This window comes from Carassius auratus, chromosome 40 (assembly GCF_003368295.1).
Source record: "Carassius auratus strain Wakin chromosome 40, ASM336829v1, whole genome shotgun sequence".
Lineage (NCBI taxonomy): Eukaryota > Metazoa > Chordata > Actinopteri > Cypriniformes > Cyprinidae > Carassius > Carassius auratus.
Genome location: NC_039282.1, coordinates 18,987,060 through 19,013,058, shown reverse-complemented (window position 1 = coordinate 19,013,058; position 25,999 = coordinate 18,987,060). Strand labels below are relative to the sequence as shown.

At 36.5% G+C, this 25,999-nt stretch overlaps 1 protein-coding gene across 2 annotated transcripts; it reads left to right on the top strand.

Annotated features, from left to right (window-relative positions):
- Positions 1–2,487: 2,487 nt before the first annotated feature.
- On the top strand, positions 2,488–23,342 carry LOC113058788 (sodium/calcium exchanger 2-like). 2 transcript variants are annotated; one of them, XM_026226992.1, is made up of 12 exons: positions 2,488–2,883; positions 6,867–7,004; positions 9,557–9,784; positions 10,644–10,988; positions 11,809–12,264; positions 13,438–13,814; positions 16,256–16,359; positions 17,706–17,723; positions 18,219–18,343; positions 19,884–19,983; positions 21,178–21,456; positions 22,625–23,342. In XM_026226992.1, exons 1-12 carry the CDS (start codon positions 2,503–2,505, stop codon positions 22,999–23,001), a joined length of 2,928 nt encoding a protein of 975 aa, XP_026082777.1. In that variant the 5' UTR covers positions 2,488–2,502; the 3' UTR covers positions 23,002–23,342. The 2 variants fall into 2 exon arrangements, with proteins under 2 accessions (XP_026082777.1, XP_026082778.1); XM_026226993.1 differs by lacking the exon at positions 17,706–17,723.
- The last annotated feature ends 2,657 nt before the right edge of the window (positions 23,343–25,999 follow it).

The window sequence follows — 25,999 nt, the reverse complement described above, 5'->3', positions numbered from 1 at the left end:
ATTGTGCAGATATTATGCACTTTGCCTTTATTTTGAGGTGGTTTAACACAAATATTTGCTTTATATCCAATATTTTATTCAGACTTTCTGACTGTCTTTCTGCACTTTTTCTCTGTGATGGATCACCCTCACCAACCCTTTGTCTGGTCTCTGTGGAAACATCCCGTTTTGGTGGGGAATATGAACGAGTCGGACCCCAATACTGAATACTAAATACATTTTATACAAACCTATGCATCTGCATTCAGTCTTTCTGTTTCTCTCTCAGTGTCTATCATTGTAAATTCTCATAAGAAGCGAGCTCGTCTGTGATCTCCAAAGCATCTGTTTTGTTCCTCCTTCAATGTAATGTTTTAAAGGTCAATGCAGGTTCCGTCCCTGAGCCGGTTTTGCAGCAGAAACAAACACAACTTTTGCCTTCTGGTTATTTTAGCTCATAATATGACTCAGTCTTTGCCTGGCTTCTATATTGGGGGGATTCGTTTTCCGCAGTTGACAAGCCTGCAGTCAAACGAATGGTGTTACGGCAGGAGAGAGATGCTCTGGTAATGAGGGGAAATGATGGTGTAACCCACTAACCTCCGTGCAACCCATCACTGCATGAAACGCGAGCACAAAGCTACTCTGTCTGGCTGTTTAGTATTCGGAGTGAAGAAGAGAGAGCAGTTCAAACTCTGTTTTAGACACAGAGCTGCTCTGTGATGGAATAAGGTCATTTAGAAAGAGACAATTGGTGGAAAAAGGACAAGTGTGTGAGTATGGATAGCGTGCTCTGAATTTAGAAACATCTCAGTGTCTGTAAAATTATATTTAAAGAGAGAGAGCGTGCAGGCGCCCACTTGCACTCGCTGTTGTGCTATATATCAGATTGAGAGTGTGCCTGCTGGAAAGAAAAATCTCTAATGAAAAGAGGAAAAACAGCCCTATGATCGCTCCGTCTCTCCTCTAGAGGTTTGTAAGAGATCTCAAATGGTGCTCAGATGTGTCAAGTTACCAAAGTCTGCTGTGAGATTGCTCAAAGTTTGCTCTTTCATAGCTCAGGAGAAGGGTTATTTTCGGTAATTGGAATAAAGCAGTTAAAAAAATAATAATAATAAATAAAAAAACTAGAAGTGTTTTAGTGATCACAAAAGCTGTAATTATTAAAAGCAATTTTCAATAATTGAAACAAGGCTGATAAAATGTAATATGAATATTAGATGAAAAACTTAAATGTAAAAAAATAGAAATGTTGTAAACTAAAATGTTGCTTTGGCAACTAACTGAAATACTAAAATTGCTAAATAAAAATAAAAAGTAGAAGAAATTAAAACTATATAATCATTTAAAAAACACCATTATATTATGTTTATAAAGTTTTTGTGTTCCATAGACTTCTGTGGATAGAACCTTTTAGTTTTTTCAATAAAAAATCCCAAAATGTACACAACTTAAAATAAAACATCACATAATGTAAATAAATTGTCACAGAATAAGAATATGTGAATAACTCAATTTTGACAAAAATGTCAGATAGAACCTTATAATTCCAAGGGGACGAAATATTAAAAAATGTTCCTTAAATAACACTATAAACAGTTGGTAGAGTATAAAAAAAAGGAATTCATATTGAAATCACTCATGTGATGAAAATGAACAAATGAGATCTCGTAAATATCTAATTTCCCCGCCAGACAATGAAATTGAGAACAAATTTCCTTTTTGTTTTTTAGGAGAAAGAAACATCTTATTTGTGAGATCTCAATAATGTCTCAAACTGTGGTCATGTTTGCCAAGATAGCAAAGTCTGCAACCAAAATTAGAGATCTCAGTATAAACTCATCATCAATTGTTTCTTATCCACATTAATTGTGATTGACAAAGGTGATGCTTGCAGTGAAATATAACTGAATACCTTATCTCTAGTCTCCAAATCACTGAAAGAGCAACATCTGAGCATTAAAGTTTCCTCTGGTTCCCTGACTGTGTGCAAGTGCAGAAAGCTTTCTGAGTACTTGAGTTAATAAAAGCCTTGCATACACCGATGTCCCTCTCTGAGACCTGCAGAGGACGTACTGTAATCCTCCATCCGGGCAGCATTTCTATGCTTATTGCATTGTTATTTGACTCAAAGGCTCGATCTCCTGTTGCTAAGCTCTTCAGAAAAAAACATCACGTCCATCATCATCATCAGTAGGTTGTTGCTTTCCTTTTCACTGCCTACGCAGTCTTTTATTCTAGCAAGGTCTGTTTCTGCGTCTCACATATTTTTTTGTAATCATCTACTTGATTCACTCTGCTATAAAAGCGAGCTGCACAAAGCTGCAGCCTGGAGATATTTATGTTGGATTGTGAGCGCTGCGTGAGATTTGTTTTTCTGATGATGACATTTACAGATGCATTGTCATAGTTTCTCCTCTTTTCTTCACTCTTTTCTCCCCAGGTCCCCTGGTGGGCTGCTTCCTCTCTGTCTTTCATCACCTCCTTTATCTCTTCTCCTCCTCTGAACTTTGAAGCCGTTTGATGAGCAAGGCCATGGCACCGTTTTCCTCTCCCGTCCTCTTCTTGTCTCTCATCCTCGTCCTTTCTCTGCCTCCATCCTGTTCTCCTGAATCCCAGCAGGAAGAACCTTCTCTCCAGCCCTCCGTCACTCCAGAAGCTCCATCAGAGCTCTACAGTAACCTGACGGATGACGGCGATGGCGCCGCTCTGAAAAAACCATGCTCTGATATGGTCATATGCAAACCTGGGATCATCCTGCCCATATGGAAGCCCATCAATCCCAGTCTGGGAGAGCAGGTCGCCCGGGCCATCCTGTATTTTGCCTGTCTCATGTACATGTTTCTGGGAGTGTCCATCATCGCTGATCGATTCATGGCATCTATAGAGGTCATCACGTCACAGGTGAGTCTTGTCTTGCAATATCTTGCAATAATTCCATTCAGAGAATCAAACTAAATGCTCAGAACAAAAGATACTAAAGGTAAAAGGTGCATTTTAGAACTACGGTTGGGTATCAAGAATCAGTTCCAAAATTCCAAGAACTGTGGATTCAATAAGACGTGCGCATTTTGATTCCTTTATGCACTTTTTAATGTAATTTTAAACCATTCAAGCGCAAGCGGACGTGAAAGAGAACTCAATTCATCACTATCATATAGTGTGAAAATACTGAATTGAGTTCTCTTTCGCATCTTCTTTCACTTGAACGGACAAACAAGAAAGGACAAAAACATTATAAAAGTAGTCTGTTTTTCAAGTCTTCTGAAATGGTAGCATGGCCAGGGTCTTGGGTTTGAATCCGTTGGAATGCATGATCTGATAAAACACACACATTGAATGCATTTTATAGTCATTTGAGTTGGATAAGTGTCTGCCAAATGCATAAAGGTTCATGTCAAATTTAAGTTGGTATTCACTGAAAGTGCATTTGGTTATGACATTCGTGAAAAATATCAATTATATTGAACAATATCCTCATGCAAAGCAATTATATGATTTCAGAAGACATGGAATATAGTGCATGAATCATATTGACTCTGTTATTTTATGGTTTATTTTGTGTGTTTTTTTGAAGCTTGATAAAAAGTTTTGCAAACTGTAAACAGGTTTGAAGCAACATAAGGCGGGGGAATCTCTTTTATCTAAAGCATAACCTTCACCTGAGCTCAGTTTAGCTTGTAATTGCTGTTATTAAAATAAAAACAATCGTGAGTGTTTCTGCAGCCTCTGAATGTTTAATGCTTGCTACGTGCTTGATGGTTTTTCTTTCTTTCTGCTAAAACGACTGACTCGTCAACACTTGTCAAGGGTAGATCGCCTACTCCTGTCACCTCCGCTGACTCATGCGGCATAAACCTGTCGAAAGAGGAAAATTAGCCAGACCGCTTTTAGAAACGAGGCTAGTTTTCCTTTAGTTCTTTTATTCTGTCAGTAAGCTTCTCAGCCAGAAAATAAATAGCAAAATAAAAAACTCTAGCTTTATACAGTATTACAAGGCTGCTGAATTTGAAATGCAGCCGGATGAAGGAAATGCATTGATTTTCACAACTTTACTCCAAAATACTTTTATAAACAAACGTGGAATACAATAAAACAAAATGAGAAATGTGGCACCATCATTGCACAGTCACAACAGCTGCTTTCAAGTTTGTCAGAGTTGTTATTGATAACTACATCTGTAATAAAAAGACATATATATAAAGTATAATTATTATTATTATTATTATGCTTAAATGAGAATGGATTTGTGCTTCATCACCATATGCCTGTGTTTCATAACCAAGCTAATCATTTATATCACATAATAGACATTGGATTTTAGGAGCATCTGAATTATTATATAATAACAAATTCACATTTATAATCTTTAGAAGATAATCACAAACCAAGGGGAAATGTCCAAAACCCCTCCAGATGCTGACACATTAATTCAATATGCATTGACCGATCTTTGTATGTATATAAAAATAAAAATATAGTAAACTAAAACCATAAAACAATGAAAATCATAATCTTGAAATGAAATAAACATTAACTGAAATACAATAAAATATGAAAAAGTAGTATTAAAATAACTAAAGCTAATTTTAAAATGAATATAAACTATGCTTATATATTTTAAAAACATCAAAACTATAAAAAAATACAAACAAAAACATACAAAAATTACAAAAATAATAACTAAAATTAATAAATTAAATTAAAAAATCAATAAAACTATAATTGTATATTATTGATAATAAAATAACACAAGTACAAACTAAATAATTTAAAAATATTGTTAAAACTTGTGTTCGGGTCATTTTTACAGGGAGAGGATTTCATTTCTGAAAATAATAGTTAATTTTTGAATGAACAATGCTAAAATGATCCACAAATTATGCTTTTTTTACTCAATGAGGCTTACGCAGATCAATCACCAAAAAAAAAAAAAGATTGAAACCAAGATTTGGAAATAATATAGCATGAGAGATTTAAAAGCAATTTTTGACTGGGATTTTCAGCACAGCAGGGTTGGCTAACATAGGTCTTTTGTGAGAGTCGCTCTCTTTCTCTCAGCGGTGAGTGAATCAGCCTTGCTCAAATCAGCCCTTGCTAAATCAAAGCCAACAGCTTTGAGTCTACCTCATTAATCAAAGCGTCCCCTAGAAACAGGCCGCATACACCCTTGTCAAAACACGAGGACGTGTCTGCAGGGTGTGAAAGCAGCACCAGAGGCGGACAAAAATAGTTGGGAGATGTTAGCAGAAGAAGGACACAGAAGTGCTGTGGAGGGTATGTATGGCCTGTCAGCAAGGCCTCATGCACACAGCTAATATTTAGAAACAAATCTCTGAACTGTTTGTTATGTTTAGATGTGAACATTTTGAGCATGCCAGAATGCACAGTGTTTTTGCTGTCTGTTTGCATGAAACAAGATCAGAATTGGTGCATATTAGCATTGACAATGCACACTGAGTCATGAAGAAAATAAAAGAATCCAGCATTAGTACTCTGTGTTCTTTCTTGCTTTGAGACGTCCCATCTATCCGTGCACAGACCGCTTTAGATGCATCATTGTGAGCAGCAGTCATTGTTTCTAATATGCCAGTTGCAAATTATTAAAGGAAAGCATTTCCAGCTCTGAATCAGAGGATGCACCACACACGCTTTAGAGCCTCCAGGCTGAAAAACTACAATTGAACTCTTCTGTCTTAAAAGAAACAACTGAACCATGAGAATTTGACTGACTCTTGATGCACTGAAAGTCTTAAGAATAAAAACACAATGCCAGAATAACGAGCCCTGACGTTTCAGGAGCGTTATTGAGTGAACTGGTTGTCTCAGGGTTTTGATACAGTTTGGCATCTCTTTAATAGATCGGAAAACAACAATAACTTTTTGCAGTCATCTGCCATGAAATGACATGGATCAAATAAGCCTCAACCAACCAGTATTTTGTAGAGGGTGGTCAAATGACCATTTTCAAAAAAGCTTTGAAGCCAAATTACAGGTGGGGGAAATTATGCCTTTTCAAAGTTTCAATGCCTATTACTCAGCATGTATTAATGATCTCAATATCCATTTAGATTATAATGGCTAACAAACGTTTCTTGTGGCATCTTTTGTTCTCTAAATGGTTCAGTTCCACGGCTCAATGAATAAATTGTTGAATTGTACACATTTTCAGTTGTCGAAACTAAATGTTGGTCACTTTGCATACAGTTGCTTTCCCAAAGAACATACATATCTGAGTGCCAAACTTATTATTTTTTCTAAGTTTGAGTGCCTGTAACCTAAGAAGATATACGGATAAGATTCCTTAACAGTATTTTCTTTTGGTGTCTTACTTGTTGAACTGTACACATTTTCAGTGGTCAAAAACCAAATGTGGGACACTTTGAATACAGCTCATTCCTTATGTATTTTAAAAAGGAATGTCTGAAGAACAAATAATGTTAAAACTTGAAATGTGTCTCGTTTACCTTTATCAATACAACTGCATAGAACAAACCTGACTGCCATAAATATTCCTTTTACAAAGTTTGTGTGCCTGTAATTAAAGAATGTATTTTTAAAAAAAAATCTCAATATCCTTTTAGATTCTAATTATTAACAAACATTTATTTTTGTATGTTTATTTTTTAAGGCCCCGTATGGTTAAATCCCAGAGATATGGAGATTTAAATGTGCAAATTGTTTAATTTTATGCTCTTTAAATGACCAAAAAAACAAATGTCATTTTGCATAGAGCTGATACTTACTGGATTTAAAGAAGAATGTCTGAAGAACAAATAATGTCGAAACTACGGTTCATGACCCCTCCTGCTAAAACCTGTCAGGCTTTCATTAGCAGTAATGACTGACTGACTGCATCCTTAACATGTTCCTCTCTGATCCTTCAGGAGAAAGAGGTGACCATCACAATGCCAAACGGAGAAACATCAGTGGCCACCGTGAGAATCTGGAACGAAACCGTGTCCAATCTGACCCTGATGGCGCTGGGATCATCCGCCCCTGAAATCCTCCTGTCGGTCATTGAGGTGGGTGAGGGTTTCAGATGATAAACTGTGCTAGTTGAGAAGCCCTTATAACAATTAACTGCATAACCACTAATTACATTCACAGCAGATGGAGAAACCCTCATTAGTGTAGCCTGAGGTTTGACTATTTCATTAGCAGCGTTACCAAGTGCTGCTTTGTCTGATGATCAGTTCGTGTCGAAGCATGATGCATCCATAATTCATAGACTCGTGTAATTTAAATATACATTTTGTGGCTTTTAGCTTTGTCTTTAAGCTATGAGAACTTTTTGCATTATAAAATGTAGTCTTTCTCTCCTTTTTGTTCTAATACAATAAACTTTATGAAATGAGAAAGTCCTAAAACTACCTGCTTCTGACTTCTTAAAACCATTACAAAAATTAAACATTATACAAATAAATAAATAAAAAAAGACAATGCCCAACAAAATTACAAAGCACTTTAAAATTATATATATATTTCAGTTTTTCTTCTTTAAAAAGTTCCTTTCCATGTGTTACTTGCTGTTTTTATGCTATCTATCTATCTATCTATCTATATATATATATATATATATATATATATATATATATATATATATATAGATAGATATAGATATATAGATATATAGCTATATATATGTATATATATATTGATAACTTGATTTCAAAGTTTAACTTGATGACAAAAACTAAAACATTTAATCAAGTATACGGACAAATTGACAAAAAATTAAACCTAATTTTATATGTATCTCAATGATTGTAAAGTAAAACTGTCTTTTTCTTTGTAGGTTTTTATTTGTATTTTTTAATTTCTGAGTGAAAATGGTTTCTTTCTTCTAAATTTTTGTTTATCAGTCTTAATCTGGTTTTCCCACCTGAATCCTGACCTAGATTTCTACTTTTAGAGGGATTTTCCTACTTTTTGCTGTTATTTTTATTTACCAGGGCCCTTTCAGTTTCCGTGGCATGTAAAAACAGGACAACAAATTGTGTTTGATGACCATGTTGATGGGTTAAACAGCTTCTTGGCCCTTGATGGAGATAGTTAGTGAGATCCATGCTGTGTGAGATGTGGAGACCTCAGCTCCCGCTAATGAGGATCCAGATCCCGTTTATTAATGAGACAGAGTTCTCCCGGTTTGTCCCTCGTCTTCCACCGCATGGAATCGACACGTCTGCCATCTCAGATCTGTGTAAGTCTGCCTGCGGGAGACATGCATCACTCTGTTGGCCAACATTTAGCACATGTAGCTGAGCTTTATTGTTTGTCACTCAGCATCCCAAGATCTAATGTGTTAGGACATCTGTCAGTCCACTACACTTCACTCAAGGGTTTCATGTACACAGTATTGTTGTACAACTAATGCATCTAAACAACGTAATCACAATGCATCATTGATCTTGAGATGTTGAGGTCTTTAGTGAAGGAAACAGTCAGGCAGAATATTTAAGGGATTTTTGTTATCAGAAGTGTGATATCTCATCGCAAGCTCAGCCAGAAAGCAGGCACAGGGTGAATTATCTGTTTGTCACAGACCCATCCCAAAGGCTAGCCGTTCTGAGCTGGAGATGATGTAGAGGGATATCAGTGATAGAGCCACACACACACACACACACACACACACACTGATAACCAACACCTGCGTGCTTCTTATTTCATTCTTTCTATTGTATCTTCCCCAAGGACATTCGCTTCGTTTTCAGGGATGTTCAGTGAATGTGACATATCTTGCTTTCAATGCATTGAATGTTATTGAATGTGAACAACACCTACTGATCTGATGTGGAATAGAAAGTGACACAATACGCCTTTAGTTTAATTGTTCTGACTGTTAATTCATTTAATACAAGCTTTTAAACACTTATATGTTTGTATAGACTTAATGCAGCACTCCATTAAACTCGGAAAGACTGAATTTACTACGAAATTATAATAATAATACAAATAAATGTCTAAAAAAAACAGTGTTTTATCTAACTTATTAAATGAAAAACTTACAAATTTGAAATGTTGAAATTACTATTAAGTACTAAAATTACTCAAACTTGAATAAAAAAATTTATTACTCAAACATTACTTTTAAAAATGTAAAACTATGTTTTCTTTAAATTTTGTTGCATTATGTTGCATTTGCAACTAAGAGTAATACAATAAGCAACTTAAAGTACTAAAATGACTGATTCTTGAATTAAAAAATAGAAATATTTAAACTACTAAAACTAATACATAAGTACATAACAAAATTGCTAAAACTAAGTAGTAGAATAAAAAAAAAGAGTAAAATTAAAAAATGCAAGAATAACACTGGTTTCAATCAATTGAAAGCTTTTATATTTGGAATTCAAGCAATAAATCCTTTCTCTTTTATGTTTATTTAAATTTGTTGTAAACAACTGCATGTATAAAAGTCTTCACAACAATTTTTTCTGTTGCTTGGTTTCTGTTTTTGTTGTGTTGTGCTGAGTAGCCCCGCCCACAGTGAAATCTCATTGGCCCAAAATCCCTCTCCACATTAAACATTGGATATATTATAATTGGCTGATTTTGTCATGTGTGTGTACTTCAGGTGTGTGGACATGGTTTTGTGTCCGGTGAGCTGGGTCCGAGCACCATTGTGGGCAGCGCTGCCTTTAATATGTTTGTGATCATTGGAATCTGTGTGTGGGTGATTCCTAATGGCGAGTCGAGGAAGATCAAACATCTGAGAGTCTTCTTCATCACCGCCTTCTGGAGTATCTTCGCTTACATCTGGCTCTACCTGATCCTGTCCGTCATCTCACCTGGAGTCGTGGAGGTGTGTGTGTGTGTGTGTGTGTGTGTGTGAGAGAGAGAGAGAGAGAGAGAGAGAGAGAGATTGTATTTCTGTATGTGAGTGAATCTTACAAAGCCTGTTGAGATTAGATCTAGGTCATATTGCACCCCTAAAATGAATATTGTGATCAAATTTTTATTGAGTTTAAATGTGCAAATCAATTTAGTTATATGTAAAATAACATGCAAAGCTATGCATATAATACAAAAAACCCTTGATTACAGCAAATGATATATAGTACAAAGCTTTAGAGAACCATACTGTATATATAGACTGTATATAGAGTATTATGTGTGTCTGTGTATATACTGTGTGTGTGTGTGTTTGAGAAAGAAAATGAACCCTGTTTTAGAAATGTGACATTATTTGCATTTAACATGGCAGTTAAGATAATCCCAAATCACATTAGTGAATGGCTAAAAAAATCTCTTTCTCATTAGTCAAATTTGGAACATAATGATATACAGTAATGACAATCTATCATGAATCGCCATTGAGAAAATTAAGAATTACTGAAAAAAGCCTGTACACATTATATCCACGAGAGTTTTGCAGGGAAATGTGCATAAATGTCATGAACATAATAGAAAAACAGTGCCAAAATTATATTAACCTGCCTTAAAATTAGTTGTTTTTTTTTTTTTTTTATGGAAAATATATATTTTTTTTAAACTTGAAATGTGACCTAGAGATGTTGTTGTACAATTTAAATACAATTTGTGGGCGACCAACAGTTTCTACCTTACCAACTCACATTAAATGAGTATAAATGTTGTTTATCTACTGGTACTTTGCTGTGTTGGTGTGTGTGTGCGTGTGTGTGTGTGTGTGCGTGTTGTAGGTATGGGAAGCTCTGGTCACTCTCTGCTATTTCCCCGTTTGTGTGATTCTTGCCTGGATCGCTGACCGGCGCCTCCTTTTCTACAAGTACATGTCCAAACGCTACCGTGCTGACAAAAGGACAGGGGTTGTTGTGGAGACAGAGGGGGACATGACCCCCAAAGGTATGGATATGATGATGGATGGCAAGTTTCCATTGAGGACTGGAGCTGTAGGGATCGGCACACAAGAACATTACCAAGATGGAACCGGTAACACAACAGGCACCATGGGGACTCTACCCAACTCCAACAGCACGACCGTTTACATGGACAGTGCCAAGGACCTGGACGAGAGCCGTAAAGAAGTGAGAAAAGACACACTGTCATTTAACACATAAACATTTATATATAAATACTTGCGCATACAGTCATAAAGTTCACCATGGTCGACATGTTTCTCATCCTGACAATCCGAGACACTGTAAATAAAAAGTATGGAGCCCCTAAAGAGACGAGGTGATGGGAGGAAAAAAAAACATTTCTATGCATTTGCATTCCCTCATAAAGATTTTGCGTTCCCCCAAGAAACCCTATATGCAAAATTTATCAGAGTAATGCAATACTTTTGCAAGAGAACCCAAATACTTTTGTGAGAGAACGTTAAAGTTTTGCGAATAAATGAAAAAAAAGCATGTCATTTTTCCTCCCATCTCATATTTTATCCCTTAGAGGCTTTTTAAAAATGAATGGTTCTGCAACAAACTGAAATAGTCTTTATTTTTTAATAATACTGATGTCATTCCAAACATGGTGAACATAAAAAGTCAGAATTGGTCAGAATTTTTTAATGATAAATTTCCAAAAGAGTGATCAGTGGCAGGCAAACTCCAGAAAAGAAAATCGCAAAAAAATGGCCATAAAAAGTCCATACAGCTAAAGTGCTATATTCCAGTTTTTCTAAAGTAAAGTAAAAGCAAAAATGTCGTTGTTTCGGCAAAATCTTTCCCTCTGCTCTAGTTCTTAATTGTAATTCGCATTTGTGTATGAATCATGAAATGTGAGAACCAATGCTGTTTGGTGTCATTCACGTCAAACCTGGCAGATTACATCAGAAGTTTGAATATATTGCAATATATCGCTATTGTCAGGTTTGGAACAATATGACCTTTGAATGTTCCTTGGCAGGTGATCCGTATCCTGAAGGAACTGAGGCAGAAGTATCCAGATAAGGAGTTTGATCAGCTGGTGGAATTGGCCAACTATTACGCCCTCCTCCATCAGCAGAAAAGTCGTGCCTTTTACCGCGTCCAGGCCACACGCATGATGATCGGGGCCGGTAATGTGCTGAAGAAACACGCAGCTGATCACGCTCGCCGTGCTGTTGTGACAGGTGGAGATGAGCCGTTGGAGGAGGACGACTTGGCCACCTTTAGCCGAATCTCATTCGAGAGTGCGCACAGCCAGTGCATGGAGAACTGTGGCACCATCGCGATACCCGTGGTGTGTCGGGGAGGCCTGGGGGAGAGCACTTTCTATGTCGACTACTGTACAGAAGATGGCACAGCCAACGCCGGCTCAGATTATGAGTACTGCGAAGGGACGCTGGTGTTCAAACCGGGAGAAACCAGGAAAGAAATTAAGGTGAGGAGGAGTGGAAAAAAATCCATGTGAAATCTTGTCTACCAGTTGAAACCCTTTTACCTTGATCCTTTATGGTCATTAGTTGGTCCAAGCTGGCCTAGAAGGAATTACCTGCTAGTTTAGGGGTGCACAGTGCTGCTAGCATCCTGCAGAGTTTACCTCCAACACACTTTCCTGGAGTCTAAAGATCTTGATTAGCTGGTTCAGTTGTGTTTAATTAGGATTGGAGCTCAATTCTGCAGGTAAATGGCTTTCCAGGAACAGGATTGATTAATCCTGCTCTGGGAGGTCTGGTCTCGACTGGGATATCTTATATATCCAAACTTTGCATGAAAGTTGCTTTTTCTAAGAATGTTTTCTAAGATGTCCACACCATACAGTTTGTTCCAGATGAAACTGGTAGATGGTCGTTAGCTGATCCAAGCTGGTTAACTACCTTTAATTGTTGAACCATCTGCTGATGGATCTGTTTTTGACTAGGGGAGGGTTTAAAGTGTCTGAATAAGAATAAGGAAGATACCGATTGATCATCAAAACAGTATTTCCGTGAACATTGAGTTTGTAGAAGTTATTTTCTACATGAGTTTCTAAAAACATGTCCACAGCATAAACTTTGGTTGAGCTGAAACCTTGAGATGGTTTTACATGCTTTTACCTTGCCCAAACGGGTCATATATGGTCCAAGGTGGTCTAGCTGTTTGAACTACCTTATAGTGGATCTTGACGCAACTGGGATTGTCCCAATAATGCCAATTTTGTATGTAAGTTTTACGTTTTCTAAGAATACTGCATGTCCACAGCACATAGTTTGGTCCAACTGAAACCACTAGATGGATTTACATGGTTTCTACCTTGTACAAGGAAAATGATTTAGTATCTTAACAACAGCTTCCCAAGAAAAAAAAACTCTTTATCTTTTATGTAGTATACATCCTTTTAGACAAACGTCCGCTTCACTGAGATGGACAGGGACATGAATCCATGGCAACAGTGCTCTAATGTCAGTCATTTTTGGAGTGGCAATGATTGACAGTCTCTTTGCCAAAAAGACTGAGAGAGGATTCAGAGTGATGGACACATTGATCAGAAAAGTCAGATCCATGTTCCTGTTGTATTTGTCCAAGAACTATGCATGTTCTGAGGTTTACTGAAGTAAATTTACTTTCTTTCTAGGTGGGCATCATCGATGATGACATCTTTGAGGAAGATGAACATTTCTTTGTGCGTTTGCTGAACCTGCGTGTTGGTGATGCCGAGGGTATGTTTGAGAGTGACGAAACGGATCAGGCTCCCAAGGCCCAACTGGTGGAACCGCTGATGGTCACGGTCACCATCCTGGATGACGACCATGCGGGGATCTTCACTTTTACGGACCACCAGGTGCGAGTGTGTGAGAGTGTGGGTACCATGGAGGTGACAGTGGTCCGGAACTCTGGTGCCCGCGGGACCGTGATCATCCCGTACCACACAGAGCCCGGAACAGCCCAAGGGGGAGGGGTCGACTACGAGGACACGCACGGAGAGCTGGAGTTCACCAACGACCAGACAACGTGAGTGTAAAAAACACATAAGAAAAGTCAGAAGAAATCTGTGAGCGTTTCTCAATGTCTAGGATACTTCCTTGGCAAGACTGATCCTTCCAAGTCACTTCCTTCAAAGGCTAGGCGAGACTCCTCTTTAGCATTCGGGAGAACACGTAAATGGAACAGGCTAGCAAGTGCACATAATTGCATCATTACATCAGTGAAAAGGTCCGTTTGAATGGTATCGTTAAATTACTTTGGACAACTTAACTAGTTATTTATAAAAGAAATGCTGATGACGCAACCAAGTTAACATTTGTTAAATGAGAGGTCCGGTTCAGTTAACCATTTGTATTTGTATAATTTACAATATCAATACGGTAGTAATTTGTACTGACATTTAAATGTTAAACTTTACTTATATTTACTACAGTTATAACAAATGTTTGGTAATGTAAATAAAAACCGTTAACGCTCCGACTCCGCTAACGTTCGACATTTTTAAATTTTTGAACAAGATAGCAAAGCTGCGCGCATAGGATTGTGGGTGATTTAAAAGCGTGAAGGATACACGCATCCTTTCCTGTGTATGGCATATTTTTCAAACGAAGGACTCAGTCCTTGGTTGAAATTCCGAGGATCCTCGACATTGGAACAGTCCTTCGACGGATGTCGATGACGTAGCATCCTCGAAATACTGGCTTCCGAGGATCCTTCCTTGACATTGAGAAACACCTTGTGTGTCTGTGCAAAACTCACTTCCACAATGCAACAATACAGCGGTGATTGGTAATAGCCACAGCATCGCTATGTAATTGTTAAGCGTGTGAATCTTCACGGGTTTCACGATTCATGTCAATGATTCTAGGGGGTTGCTTAAGTGTTTTGAATGGTTTCTAGAGCGGTACTAGGAAGTTACTAAGGTTGCTATATAGGTTTTTTTTTTTTTGTGATCAACTGTTCGGTTGCTATATAGTTGATAGGTAGTTGTTAGGGCACAATGGGGGGTTGCTAATGTGTTTTGAGTGGTTCCTTGAGAGTGCTTGCAGGGGTGTGCCCAAAGCCTAAATCCGTATTTGGAAAGGCATGGAAAATGACTGGCAAGTACTGCCACTCTGTAGTATACACAGAGTGATCATGAATTGCAAGAGAAAGCACTGATATTGCCTTTAGGGATTCCATAGTACAAGTCATTTCCTTTCAAAACATGGTATTCGTCTTGGGGCACATGCTTAGTTGCAATGCAGTTTATAGGGGGTTTTGATTGGTTACTAGAAAGTTGTTAAGCAATTTCCAAGGCATTCTAAGAGGTTGCTAACTGACTTAAGTGAGAGGAGTCCTGCACGTTGATGTCTTTTCTTATGGCTTAGTGTTCCTGTGGCTCAAGTGGTAGAGAATTGCGTTAGCAGCGCACAGTTGTGTGTTCAATTCCCAGGAAACACATGTTAGGTAAAAAAATGTTAGCCTGAATGCACTGTAAGTCGCTTTGGATAAAAGTGTCTGCTAAATGCATAAATATAAATATATGGCTTGGATTTTCCTCCAGTGTGGGAATTTTTCTCCTGGTGGACAATAAATCAGGTGCAAAATATCTCAAGTTGCTAAGTAACTTCCTAGTAACCATTCAGGACACCCTAGATCCTGTGTCTAATCTCCTAGTAAAGTAACAGTGCATACCTCTCTTTTGAGATATTATACATGTTTAGTAGGGCTTGTTCAAATCCCCGGATTATGAGTGATAATGATAGTGATGCTTGGGTGCTTATTATGTGTGGGTCAGTAAGATCATTAGAGGATGCATCGCTTCCCTCTGTCTGGAGTATTTTCTATCTTTGCCAGATGAACGTGACACTGTCTTACATTATTGATGAGCACTAAACATTACGATATTCCTGTGTCAGTGATGGGGTGAATACAAGTCCACCACTCAACAAACCACTCAACAAATTAGTGTCCTTACAAAGCATAGCTCTGTGGATTTAGTTTCAATGTGCAATGAGGTTTATATTTGCACATTTTATTGTGAGCGGGAGGATTTGGTGGGGTGGGGGTTATGAATGTGGATTTGTCTGGATTATGAATGTGATTAAATATTGACATGCAGCCTCTCAAAGTGATTTGAACGCTGACATTTTCCATGATTAGTCTGAGCATGTTTTTGTGCCTTTGTGTATGAGTGTGTGTTGTTCATTCAGCAGCTCTTTTAATGTGATTTCATCTCAGGGTAGAGCGCTGTTCGTGACCCCAGAGGAACAGCATTAAGTATTTATAAGGCCCCGTGTGTGTTGTGTAACTGTGTGTGTGTGTGTGTGTGTGTGAGTCATTTTCGCAGATTTCTGACATTTTCCTATTTAGTCGCAATTTAGTCACTTGTCCCAGTAATCAGTGTGAAACTTCAAAGCCACTGCCTAAATGTGTGATTACTTGTTTTTGTTTGACTGTGTGTGTGTGTCTGTGTGTGTCTTCAGTCAGACCCTTCAGGTGAGGATCATTGATGATGAAGAGTATGAGAAACATGAGAATTTCTTCATCGTTCTTGAGGAACCGCGTTGGCTGAAGAGAGGAATCTCAGGTGTGTGTATAGTATGTGTGTTGCACTGTAAAGACTATGAGATTAACTCTATTAGATTTTAGAGTGGTTTTGGGTGTTCATCTGACATTCGGGTTCAAGTGGTTGTCTCTGCTCCCAGCCCTAATGAGCTGCCTTCCTAGACCGCATTTTTAGGCTTCATAGGTGTGTTCCTGGCTTTTCCAAATGGAAGACTGCGGAATGATGCTGCTTTATAAAATAACTTTTTGACCAAAATGTAAATGCACATATGTACAGTAAATATAATACTAATAAAAAATTAATAAATTAATTAAAAAAAAAAAAAATATATATATATATATATATATATATATATATATATATATATATATATATATATATATATATATATATATATATAATTAATATTAATAAAGTACAATAATAAATATTTTAATTCATAAACATATTTAAATTATAGTTGTATAAATATATTCGATTCAACTATTTTTTATATATTTTTATTTATATATTAAACTATGTTTTATTCCGTATTAAAAAGTAATCATGAAAAAATAGTTTTTATTAAATAAAAATAGACTATTTCACCCAATATCTGTGTATGCTTTTATCATTTCAGTAATAATAATAATCATCATCATCATCATATTAAAATTGATTATTTATTAGTGTATCACTATATTATTATAGTGATACACTATATTATTATTAGTGTTGTTGTTATTATTGCTAATATTGAAATTATTAGAAAACATATACAGATATTGGGTATTAAGAAGAAGATGAATCACCGTCATAAACCACAACAAAAGAATGAAGAATTTTTAGGTTTTGGATTATATTTGTTAGCCTAGCAACCACTCAAAAATGAAATGCATGCATGTATAATTTCTGTTTGATGTTAATGCTGATTTGACATTGAAATGAGATGTTGAAAGTGCTCCTGCTCCTGTATCACTGTAAAATAGCAGCCTGAGGGTGTTTCTAAGATGGTCACCAAATGCACTGAATTGCCTTAATTAAAGAGACTTTGCTCTGCTGGAGTCGACTATTTGACACTAATGGATTCAGCTGTTAGCAGTAGTGTTGCTTGCGTGCATGATGTGAACAGACTATTTGTCTAAGCCTTTCAGGCCATATCATTTATGAAACGCTGTTTTTTGCTTTACAGTAGGATGCTGTTTTAGTATTCAGAGACACAGCTCACTAGGGTTTGAAGCAGAGCCACAGTCATGAGATACATACATGCAGATGCATGTGCCTGTGTGTGTGTATATATATATATATATATATGTGTGTGTGTTTGATGGAGTAAACTCATCTCCAGCACTAACTCCATCTCTCTTGTCCCTTCTTACGTCACGCAGCCCTGCTGCTGAACCAAGGTAAGGTTTCAGATCAACCTCTGGTCAAATGACATGTGTCCACACTAGCCCTCATGTTACACACTCAGCAGAGAGGAGAGAGGGGCTAAAAGCTTCTCTAAACCCATGAGAGATGTGATTACGGAAAAGTGGAATCAAATACAGACCGTTGAGAGAGAGAGAGAGAGAGAGAGTTCAAAACATTAGACAAAATTCTCAAAGGAAGTTGTCACAGTCCAATCAATTCCAAATTATACTCACTCTGTTACTGAAGCATAATGGGTTGTGGATGACATTTCTAGTTTGTAGATTCACAATCTTGCACACATGCATTCAGAACGTCTCTCAAAGCTTGTGTTGTTTTGTGTCGTGCTGTGATACATGGCATCCTATCGATCAGTGGAGCTGTTGTGTTTTTGATTGACAGGTAGAGGGTGTGCCCTCCATTTCCAGTCTGTTGTATCTCATCCATTCTATTCTGTCTTTGTCCTTTCTTTCATCATCTGTTGCTTTCAGAGGATCCGGAGGGACAGATGACTGTAGAGGAGGAGGAGGCCAGGAGGATAGCGGAGATGGGGAAACCTGTCCTGGGGGAGCACAGCCGGCTGGAGGTGGTGATCGAGGAGTCCTATGAATTTAAGGTATCACTGCTGAAAACACTGAATATAGTCTACTTTTTATTGTTATTTTTAATTTTTTTTAATTTTAATTTTTTTATATACCGTATTTTCTGGACTATAAGTCACACTTTTTTTATAGTTTGGCTGGTCCTGCGACTTATAGTCAGGTGCGACTTATTTATCAAAATTTATTTGACATGAACCAAGAGAAATGAACCAAGAGAAATGAACCAATAGAAAGCATTACCGTCTCCAGTCGCCAGAGGGCGCTGAAAACATAGAGCGCCCTCTCGTGGCTGTAGACGGTAATGTTTTCTCTTGGTTCCAAAAAAATGCAACTTAATAGTCCAGTTAGACTTATATATGTTTTTTTTCCTCATCATGATGTATTTTTGGACTGATGCGATTATACTCAGGAGCGACTTATAGTCCGAAAAATACGTTATATATATTTTATATTTTATATATATATATATAATCTTTTTTTTTTACATCTTTTTTACCTGCTCTTCCAACAATTTTACATCTGTATCTTCCAACCCTAGTCCCCAGTCTGTTCTGTACATGACAAGAGGCCACATGATAAAATCATGCATGCTGAACAGATCTTCATGTACAGTGTTCAGTAGAGCTCTATATATAGATCATGTGTATATGGCATGAAAAATGCACATCCATCAGTAATACTGGCCCACAGCTTAAGATTCCCACACGATATATTCCTGAACATGATGGTTAGATTTATTATTTTTTTTTTACATTTGCAGTGGATGATTTTCAATTATAACTGTTTATGAATAATTGCAAAAATATAATTTACGTAATGATTACCCAGGGTGAACTGATGCATTATGATTGTTTATGAGAACAAATGTTGATGGTTGATGAAATTCTCATCTGAAAACATTACATTAAAATAATTTCTTTTTTTTTAATGTAATGTTAATGTTTCTTTTTTTATCCTTTGTCAGGATAGTATTATTCATTACCAGCACCTCAGAAAAGAGAGTGCAAAGAGATTATTATTATTATTATTATTATTATTATAATTATTATAATTTTGAACAGAGAAAATCACATTGAATCTGATCTTATCACATCTAAAATATTATTATTATTATTATGAATGTACCATATTATAATACCAAATAATATTTAATTAATTTAATTATGATATGCCTTTATTGCAATTTGTTATATATTTTTATTATCTTGTTAACATGAAAAAATCGCATTGAAATTAAATAATAATAATAATAATGCATAAATTATATTTTGCCTATATATATATAATTATTCTTATATCTGATATTTTCAATTATATATTTGAATTTTTTTTTTAGAATAATACCAATAAATACGTTTTTTGTGTTTTGTTTTGAAAAATCTAATGCTGTGTTCATCATAATTGTACATCATATTAAATTATATAATGAAGTTTGTTATTAATGTTGATAAGAGGGTCCAAAGCCTCACATAAAAACTAAATCTAAACCGAGCAGAAAGTCTGAATTGGGCTGTGAATGGTGGGAATGTTTGAGTGATTGGTGCTGTGTTTCAGAGCACCGTTGATAAACTGATCAAGAAGACGAACCTGGCGCTGGTGATCGGGACTCACTCCTGGCGAGAGCAGTTCGTGGAGGCTGTGACCGTCAGCGCAGGTCAGATGTTCAGTTGGTCACACTGTATACATTTCACTGCCTCAGAAATTCAGACTTAATCAAACACTTATTGAGGCTCTTATGTTCTCAAGCTGCTCTTTAAAAAACCTCATAATAAGTCTCAGAAGCTGCAGCAGTACATGCTCTGAAAGCAAGCGCTCACCTATTCATGATGTTTTTGGAAGAATTTGTGCACCTTTACAAACCTGTATGATTTATTTCTTCCACGAACACAAAAAAATAATACATAGTGTAGAGTTTACAGTGTGCCATTTTCTGTACTGATTAAAAATGTAAAAAGTGTTAAAAATGTTAAAAATGTCTTGAAATAAAATAAATTTTAACTGAAATATAATTAATATATATATTTTTTCAAACAAATAAAAAACTTCAATTTAAATAGTTTTCAAAAAACTACCGTATATAGATGTAAAAACTACTTATTGTGAAAAACACACAGTAAAATTATTAAAGTAAATTATTTCAGCTAGCTGCCAATGCAGCATTTCTATTTTTAATTGTTTAACTTATACTAAAATAACTACAACTATATATATATATATATATATATATATGTGTGTGTGTGTGTGTGTATAAAAAAAGTAAAAATAAAAATAATATATAAATATATATATATATGAATATATATATAAACAATAAATATATATGTTAGGTAAAAAGTGTTAGCATGAATGCACTGTAAGTCACTTTGGATAAAAGCGTCTGCTAAATGCATACATTTATTTATTTAAAATTTTTATATATATATATATATATATATATACATATGTTTACAATTCAAATGGATAAAAGTACACACTAAAATATAATATATTAATAAAAAAAACTATAATAGTATGTCAATGATACTCTAATTACACAATACACATTTTTGGAAATTGTAAACAAAGATTATTAAGGTATGATTTAGAAGATAATATATTTCATTCTTTCTGCTTCAAAATTCTCAAAAAAAAAATTAGCTTTACTAGCAATTTCTGAGTGAAAATAGTTTTCACACCTAATTGTTTTTATTTAGTTAGTTTTTTGGAGACATCCAGTACACTTCTAGTACATCTAGGTATATTGAGGAAAGTTGTCTTCAGTGATGCTCCCATCTGGTGGTCTGTCACGGTAATGACTGTAGAATCGTCCAGCGCTGTTTAATTAGTTAATTATGCGTGGCATCCTCAGGCGACGGGGATGAAGATGAAGAGGAGGGTCGAGAGGAGCGTCTCCCGTCCTGCTACGATTACATCATGCACTTCGTGACGGTGTTCTGGAAGGTTCTGTTCGCGTTCGTTCCGCCCACGGAGTACTGGAACGGCTGGGCCTGCTTCGTGGTGTCCATCACTGGAATCGGCCTCCTCACGGCCGTCATCGGAGACCTGGCGTCACACTTCGGCTGCACCGTGGGCCTCCGGGACACCGTCACCGCGGTGGTGTTCGTGGCCCTGGGCACTTCTATCCCAGGTGTGCTTGACATAATCACACTTCAGCCACACACTGTAAAATCTCTCAATGTCACTGCATCAGATTCAGAAAAATGCTCAACACACACTTTTCACTTGATTAAAATAACACATTTTAATATTGTATAGTACATAAAAAAAAAAAACATTTTCTACATTCAGTCTTCAGTGTCACATGATCTTCAGAAATCATTCTAATATGTTGATTTGCTGCTCAAGAAATATGTGTTATTTTTTCAATGTTGAAAACAATTGTGCTGATGCATATTTTTGTGGAAACTATTATTATTATTTTGATGAATAGAAATTTCAAAATATTTAAACAAAAATAATTTGTAATATTATATAAATGTGTTCACTGTCACTTTTGATCAACTTAATTTATACTTTATGAATAAGATCATTCATTTATTACACAAAACCAGTTATAAGGGTCATTTTTTTTAAACTGATATTCAAACATAATCTGTACTCTGGATGAATAAGATTTCCTTTGATGTAAGGTTTATTAGGATCGGACAATATTTAGCAGAGATACAACTATTAGAAAATCTGGAATCTGAGGGTGCAAAAAATTCTAAATAAAGAGAAAATCATCTTTGAAGTTGTCCAAATTAAGTTCTTAGCAATGCATATTACAAATAAAAAATTCAGTTTTATATATTTATGGTAGGAAATGTAAAAAATATATTCAGGTAACATGATCTTTACTTAATATTCTAATGAATTTTGGCATAAAAAAACTCTATCATTTTGACCCACACAATGTATTTTTTTGGCTATTCCTAAAAATATACCCCAGCGACTTAAAACATGTTTGGTGCTCCATAGTCACATTTTTGACCTCAAACTTTTTAACAGTTGCATTAATAGGTTTATATTACAATTTAGTGAAATTTAGTAAATGACACATGCATCATGTACGCAAAGCTGCGAAAATTCACCTTAAAACTTATTTTGCATTATAGCATTATTATGAATGATTATATCAAATGTAAATATCTAATGCATTGTCTTTTCAAATATGTTTATTATTTTTATATATTATATAAAATCAGATCTATAATTCTCGGAAATGTTATTGGCTATTTGAAAATCTGAAATATTAGCCAGGTTATTGTCGTGACTGGTGTGTGTATTTTCTCATGCTCTCTGACGCTCTCCTTCAGACACATTCGCCAGTAAAGTGGCTGCTACTCAGGACCAGTACGCAGACGCCTCCATCGGAAACGTCACGGGCAGCAACGCGGTCAACGTGTTTCTGGGCATCGGCGTGGCCTGGTCCGTGGCAGCGGTGTACTGGGCCGTCCAGGGAAAGAGCTTTAACGTGGATCCCGGCTCGCTGGCCTTCTCCGTCACCCTCTTCACTATTTTTGCCTTCATCTGCATGGGGGTGCTGCTCTTCCGGCGCCGGCCGTCTATCGGCGGAGAGCTGGGCGGCGCTCGTGTCCCGCGTTTGCTCACTACGCTCCTCTTTCTGGGTCTGTGGTTCCTCTACATCCTCTTCTCCAGCCTTGAGGCCTACTGCCATATCGAGGGCTTCTGAAAGGAGAAACAGGGAGCGAACAACACACACTTATATCTACAAATAAATCGAAAGGGGTTTTGAGGCTCTATAAGCCCACACACACACACACACTTACAAAACACATCGTTGAATGCACTAATGCAAATCATTCAACTTAGACGAGACCTGGAGGAGAATCTGAGATGGATGATGTTGGAGAGAGAGTTTGTGAAAAAGGAAGCAAAGCGTGTTGCAAAAGTTGAGTAGAAGGTGGAAGCGACACTGTAAAATAGTCAGACTTGTATCTTTTCGTTTCTCGAGCTCGAAGGCAGAACTGACGACTTTTGTTGTCACGTAACAGGTCTTTTTATGGTTTAGGGGCACAGGTAATCTGAGGAAAGATAAAAAATGTGTTCAGAACAATAGTGATGGCATTTCAGAGGCTAATGAAAAGCAGTTGTGCATCATTCTGTACTAAAGCAGTCATTTATGATTGTCGCTCGATAGATTGTACAATATGAGCTCTCGAGTTAAAGCAAGACGGGCTGAAAGTTGTGTGTCACACTAGACTTCAAGCATGTGAAATTACTTTAGTCCCTGCAGTGGGATATGATGTCATTCTCTAGGGCTTCTCATTTTAATAAGTAATAAAATGTAATTAATAATACAGTCTAGTGTAACCGCACCTGACTTTGAAATCATAGCGTACGAACCTGTTTACTAATGTTGCCAATGTTTCACCTGCTCGATGTCTGTCGGAAGGAGCTAACTCAAAAACTTAAGTTAGTAGTAATGTGAAGGGATTGATAAATAACTAAATATTGGTTTTGCATAAATATTGTCCAGAAATCAACTGCAAAAACAATTTATAAGTGACACAATAAGCAGAACAAGACTTTCAGTTGTGCCCTGAAATGGCAAAAATCTTTTGCTTTTTAATATTATTTTTGGTTAATAATTATATGAAATGTAAATATCCAACACAAGATATTCTTCTATTATATTATATTCAGAATCTTCAGACAAGTTGGCCAGTTTATCAGCTTTAGTGTTATGTAAGTTCACCACTGATGGCTATATTTTCTCCCTTTTTCAGACACATCAGACTCAGTTGTGCCCTACAATAACAAACAATAACAAAAAGATTCCAGGAATCTGTATTAGGCAGCAAAATAGTGGCTGAAGACTAGAATAGAGCAACAGTATCTCATAGATAGAATTAGAAAGTTGTCCATTAAAAACATGAGTCTCAGTATTCTGCTAGATTATCTTTCATCTGATCAGGTCATTTGACCTGATATGTCTTTATCTTTACTTAATTTTTTTTAAATCGGATGTTCATCTGAGTCGCATTGAATTTAGATACTTATTCTACACCTCAACATTCCCTAGAATTCACCGAACGAAGCTTCTTATGACATCACAATGACCAGGATGTTCTGAAACGGAACACTGGTCGTCGTAAAGATTCCAATCTTCCCTTGTTACATTCGTTCTGCACTTTCTGCTGCCTAGAGACAATGGAGAGCCTCTTTTAAAAGTGTCAATGTCAAAAATCCATGAGAAAACACTTGCCGTTATCTCCATATGCTCAAACGTCGAACCACTGGGATGTTCGAGAAACTCTTTTCCAATAGCAGTGTTCATAGTATGCTAAAAAAAAAAAAATGTGATGCTGAATTGGTCCTGTCAAAGCAACTGTGAGAGTTTCTCTTCTCTACACAGGTTCATTAGAAGAACAAATTATTTAGGTGTCAGCTTTACTTCGGTGCAAAATCTGAAGCATGTATATGCTCATTCGATGCATCCAGCGACTTTACAAGTTCTCATAGCAAAGCACTAAAGTCAAAATGTCACTGTACAGTTTCTCTCAGCATTATGTGAGCTTGTCTGGGGCGTCTTGATAGAGCTGCGTATTGATTGGTTCTTTATACACTCATTAGCTGACTAGTCCACTCATGATGTGTGGAGCTGAACGCTGATTGGTCCCTGACAGATTCACAATAAAATGTTGTTTACTCATAGAGAACTCAGGATTGTGTGTGTATATGTATGTTAAAAGTGTTTTTATGTCTGTCCAGTCCAAAGAAGTTTGTGTAAAGCTGTGTGGTGTGTGTACTGTTCTCTTGCTATACTTCAGAGCAGGACTTTTGTCTGTTGTCTAGTCAGTCGAAATGCATGATGCAGTGCATATTGGCAGATCTATAACGGCATGCTTTGACTCTGAAGACATGCATGAATTTGAAGTTTACAATGTTTGTTACTAATAGGGATAACCGTGATGGCTGCCTATGTCAGATCTCTTTTGTAATATTTTGGTGTGAGATCAGTACTTAAAGGAATAGTTCTCTCAAAAATGAAAGATTGCTGAAAATGTACTTATTCTCTGGTTGTCCGAGATGTAGATGAGTTTGTTTCTTCATGAGAACAGATTTGGAGAAATGTAGCTCAGCAATGGATGCTCTATAGTGAATGGGTGCCATCAGAATGAGAGTCCAAAAAGCTGATAAAAACATCAGAATAATCCACAGCAATCCAGTCCATCAATTAACATCTATAAAAGTGAAAAGCCGTGTGTTTCTAAGTAGCAAACTTTCGTTAAGTAGCTTTATGTCTTTAAACCATTGCTTTGGAGCTAAAATATGAGTCCCCTAGCTGTTTATAATTTAGCTTTCTCCACTTAAAAAGTAAACTTGTCTCATCTGAATCAGGATAGAAATATGCATCTATCAAGCACCATTTACAAAACAGTTCTAAACAAATATGTTGGTGGATTTTGATGCAAGAGGACAACAAGAGATTGACTTTTTTTCTCTGGAAAAATGTTTTAATGGATTATGGACATTGGCTAGAACGAATGGTGTGAACTCAAAATACCAGAATTGTTTCTTACAAACACGCAGTTTTTGGCTTCACAAGATGTTAATTGATGGACTGGAGTGCTGTGGATTATTTTGATGTTTTTATCAGCTTTTTGGACTCGCAATCTGACGGCACCCATTCACTGCAGAGCATCCATTGATGAGCAAGTGATGCA

Excerpts from the sequence above, each read along its gene's own strand:
- LOC113058788 (XM_026226992.1), top strand. The coding sequence starts at position 2,503 with ATGAGCAAGGCCATGGCACCGTTTTCCTCTCCCGTCCTCTTCTTGTCT. Across the intron at positions 13,815-16,255 it reads TTCACCAACGACCAGACAAC|TCAGACCCTTCAGGTGAGGA; the intron begins GTGAGTGTAAAA and ends GTGTGTCTTCAG. Across the intron at positions 19,984-21,177 it reads GGCTGTGACCGTCAGCGCAG|GCGACGGGGATGAAGATGAA; the intron begins GTCAGATGTTCA and ends TGGCATCCTCAG.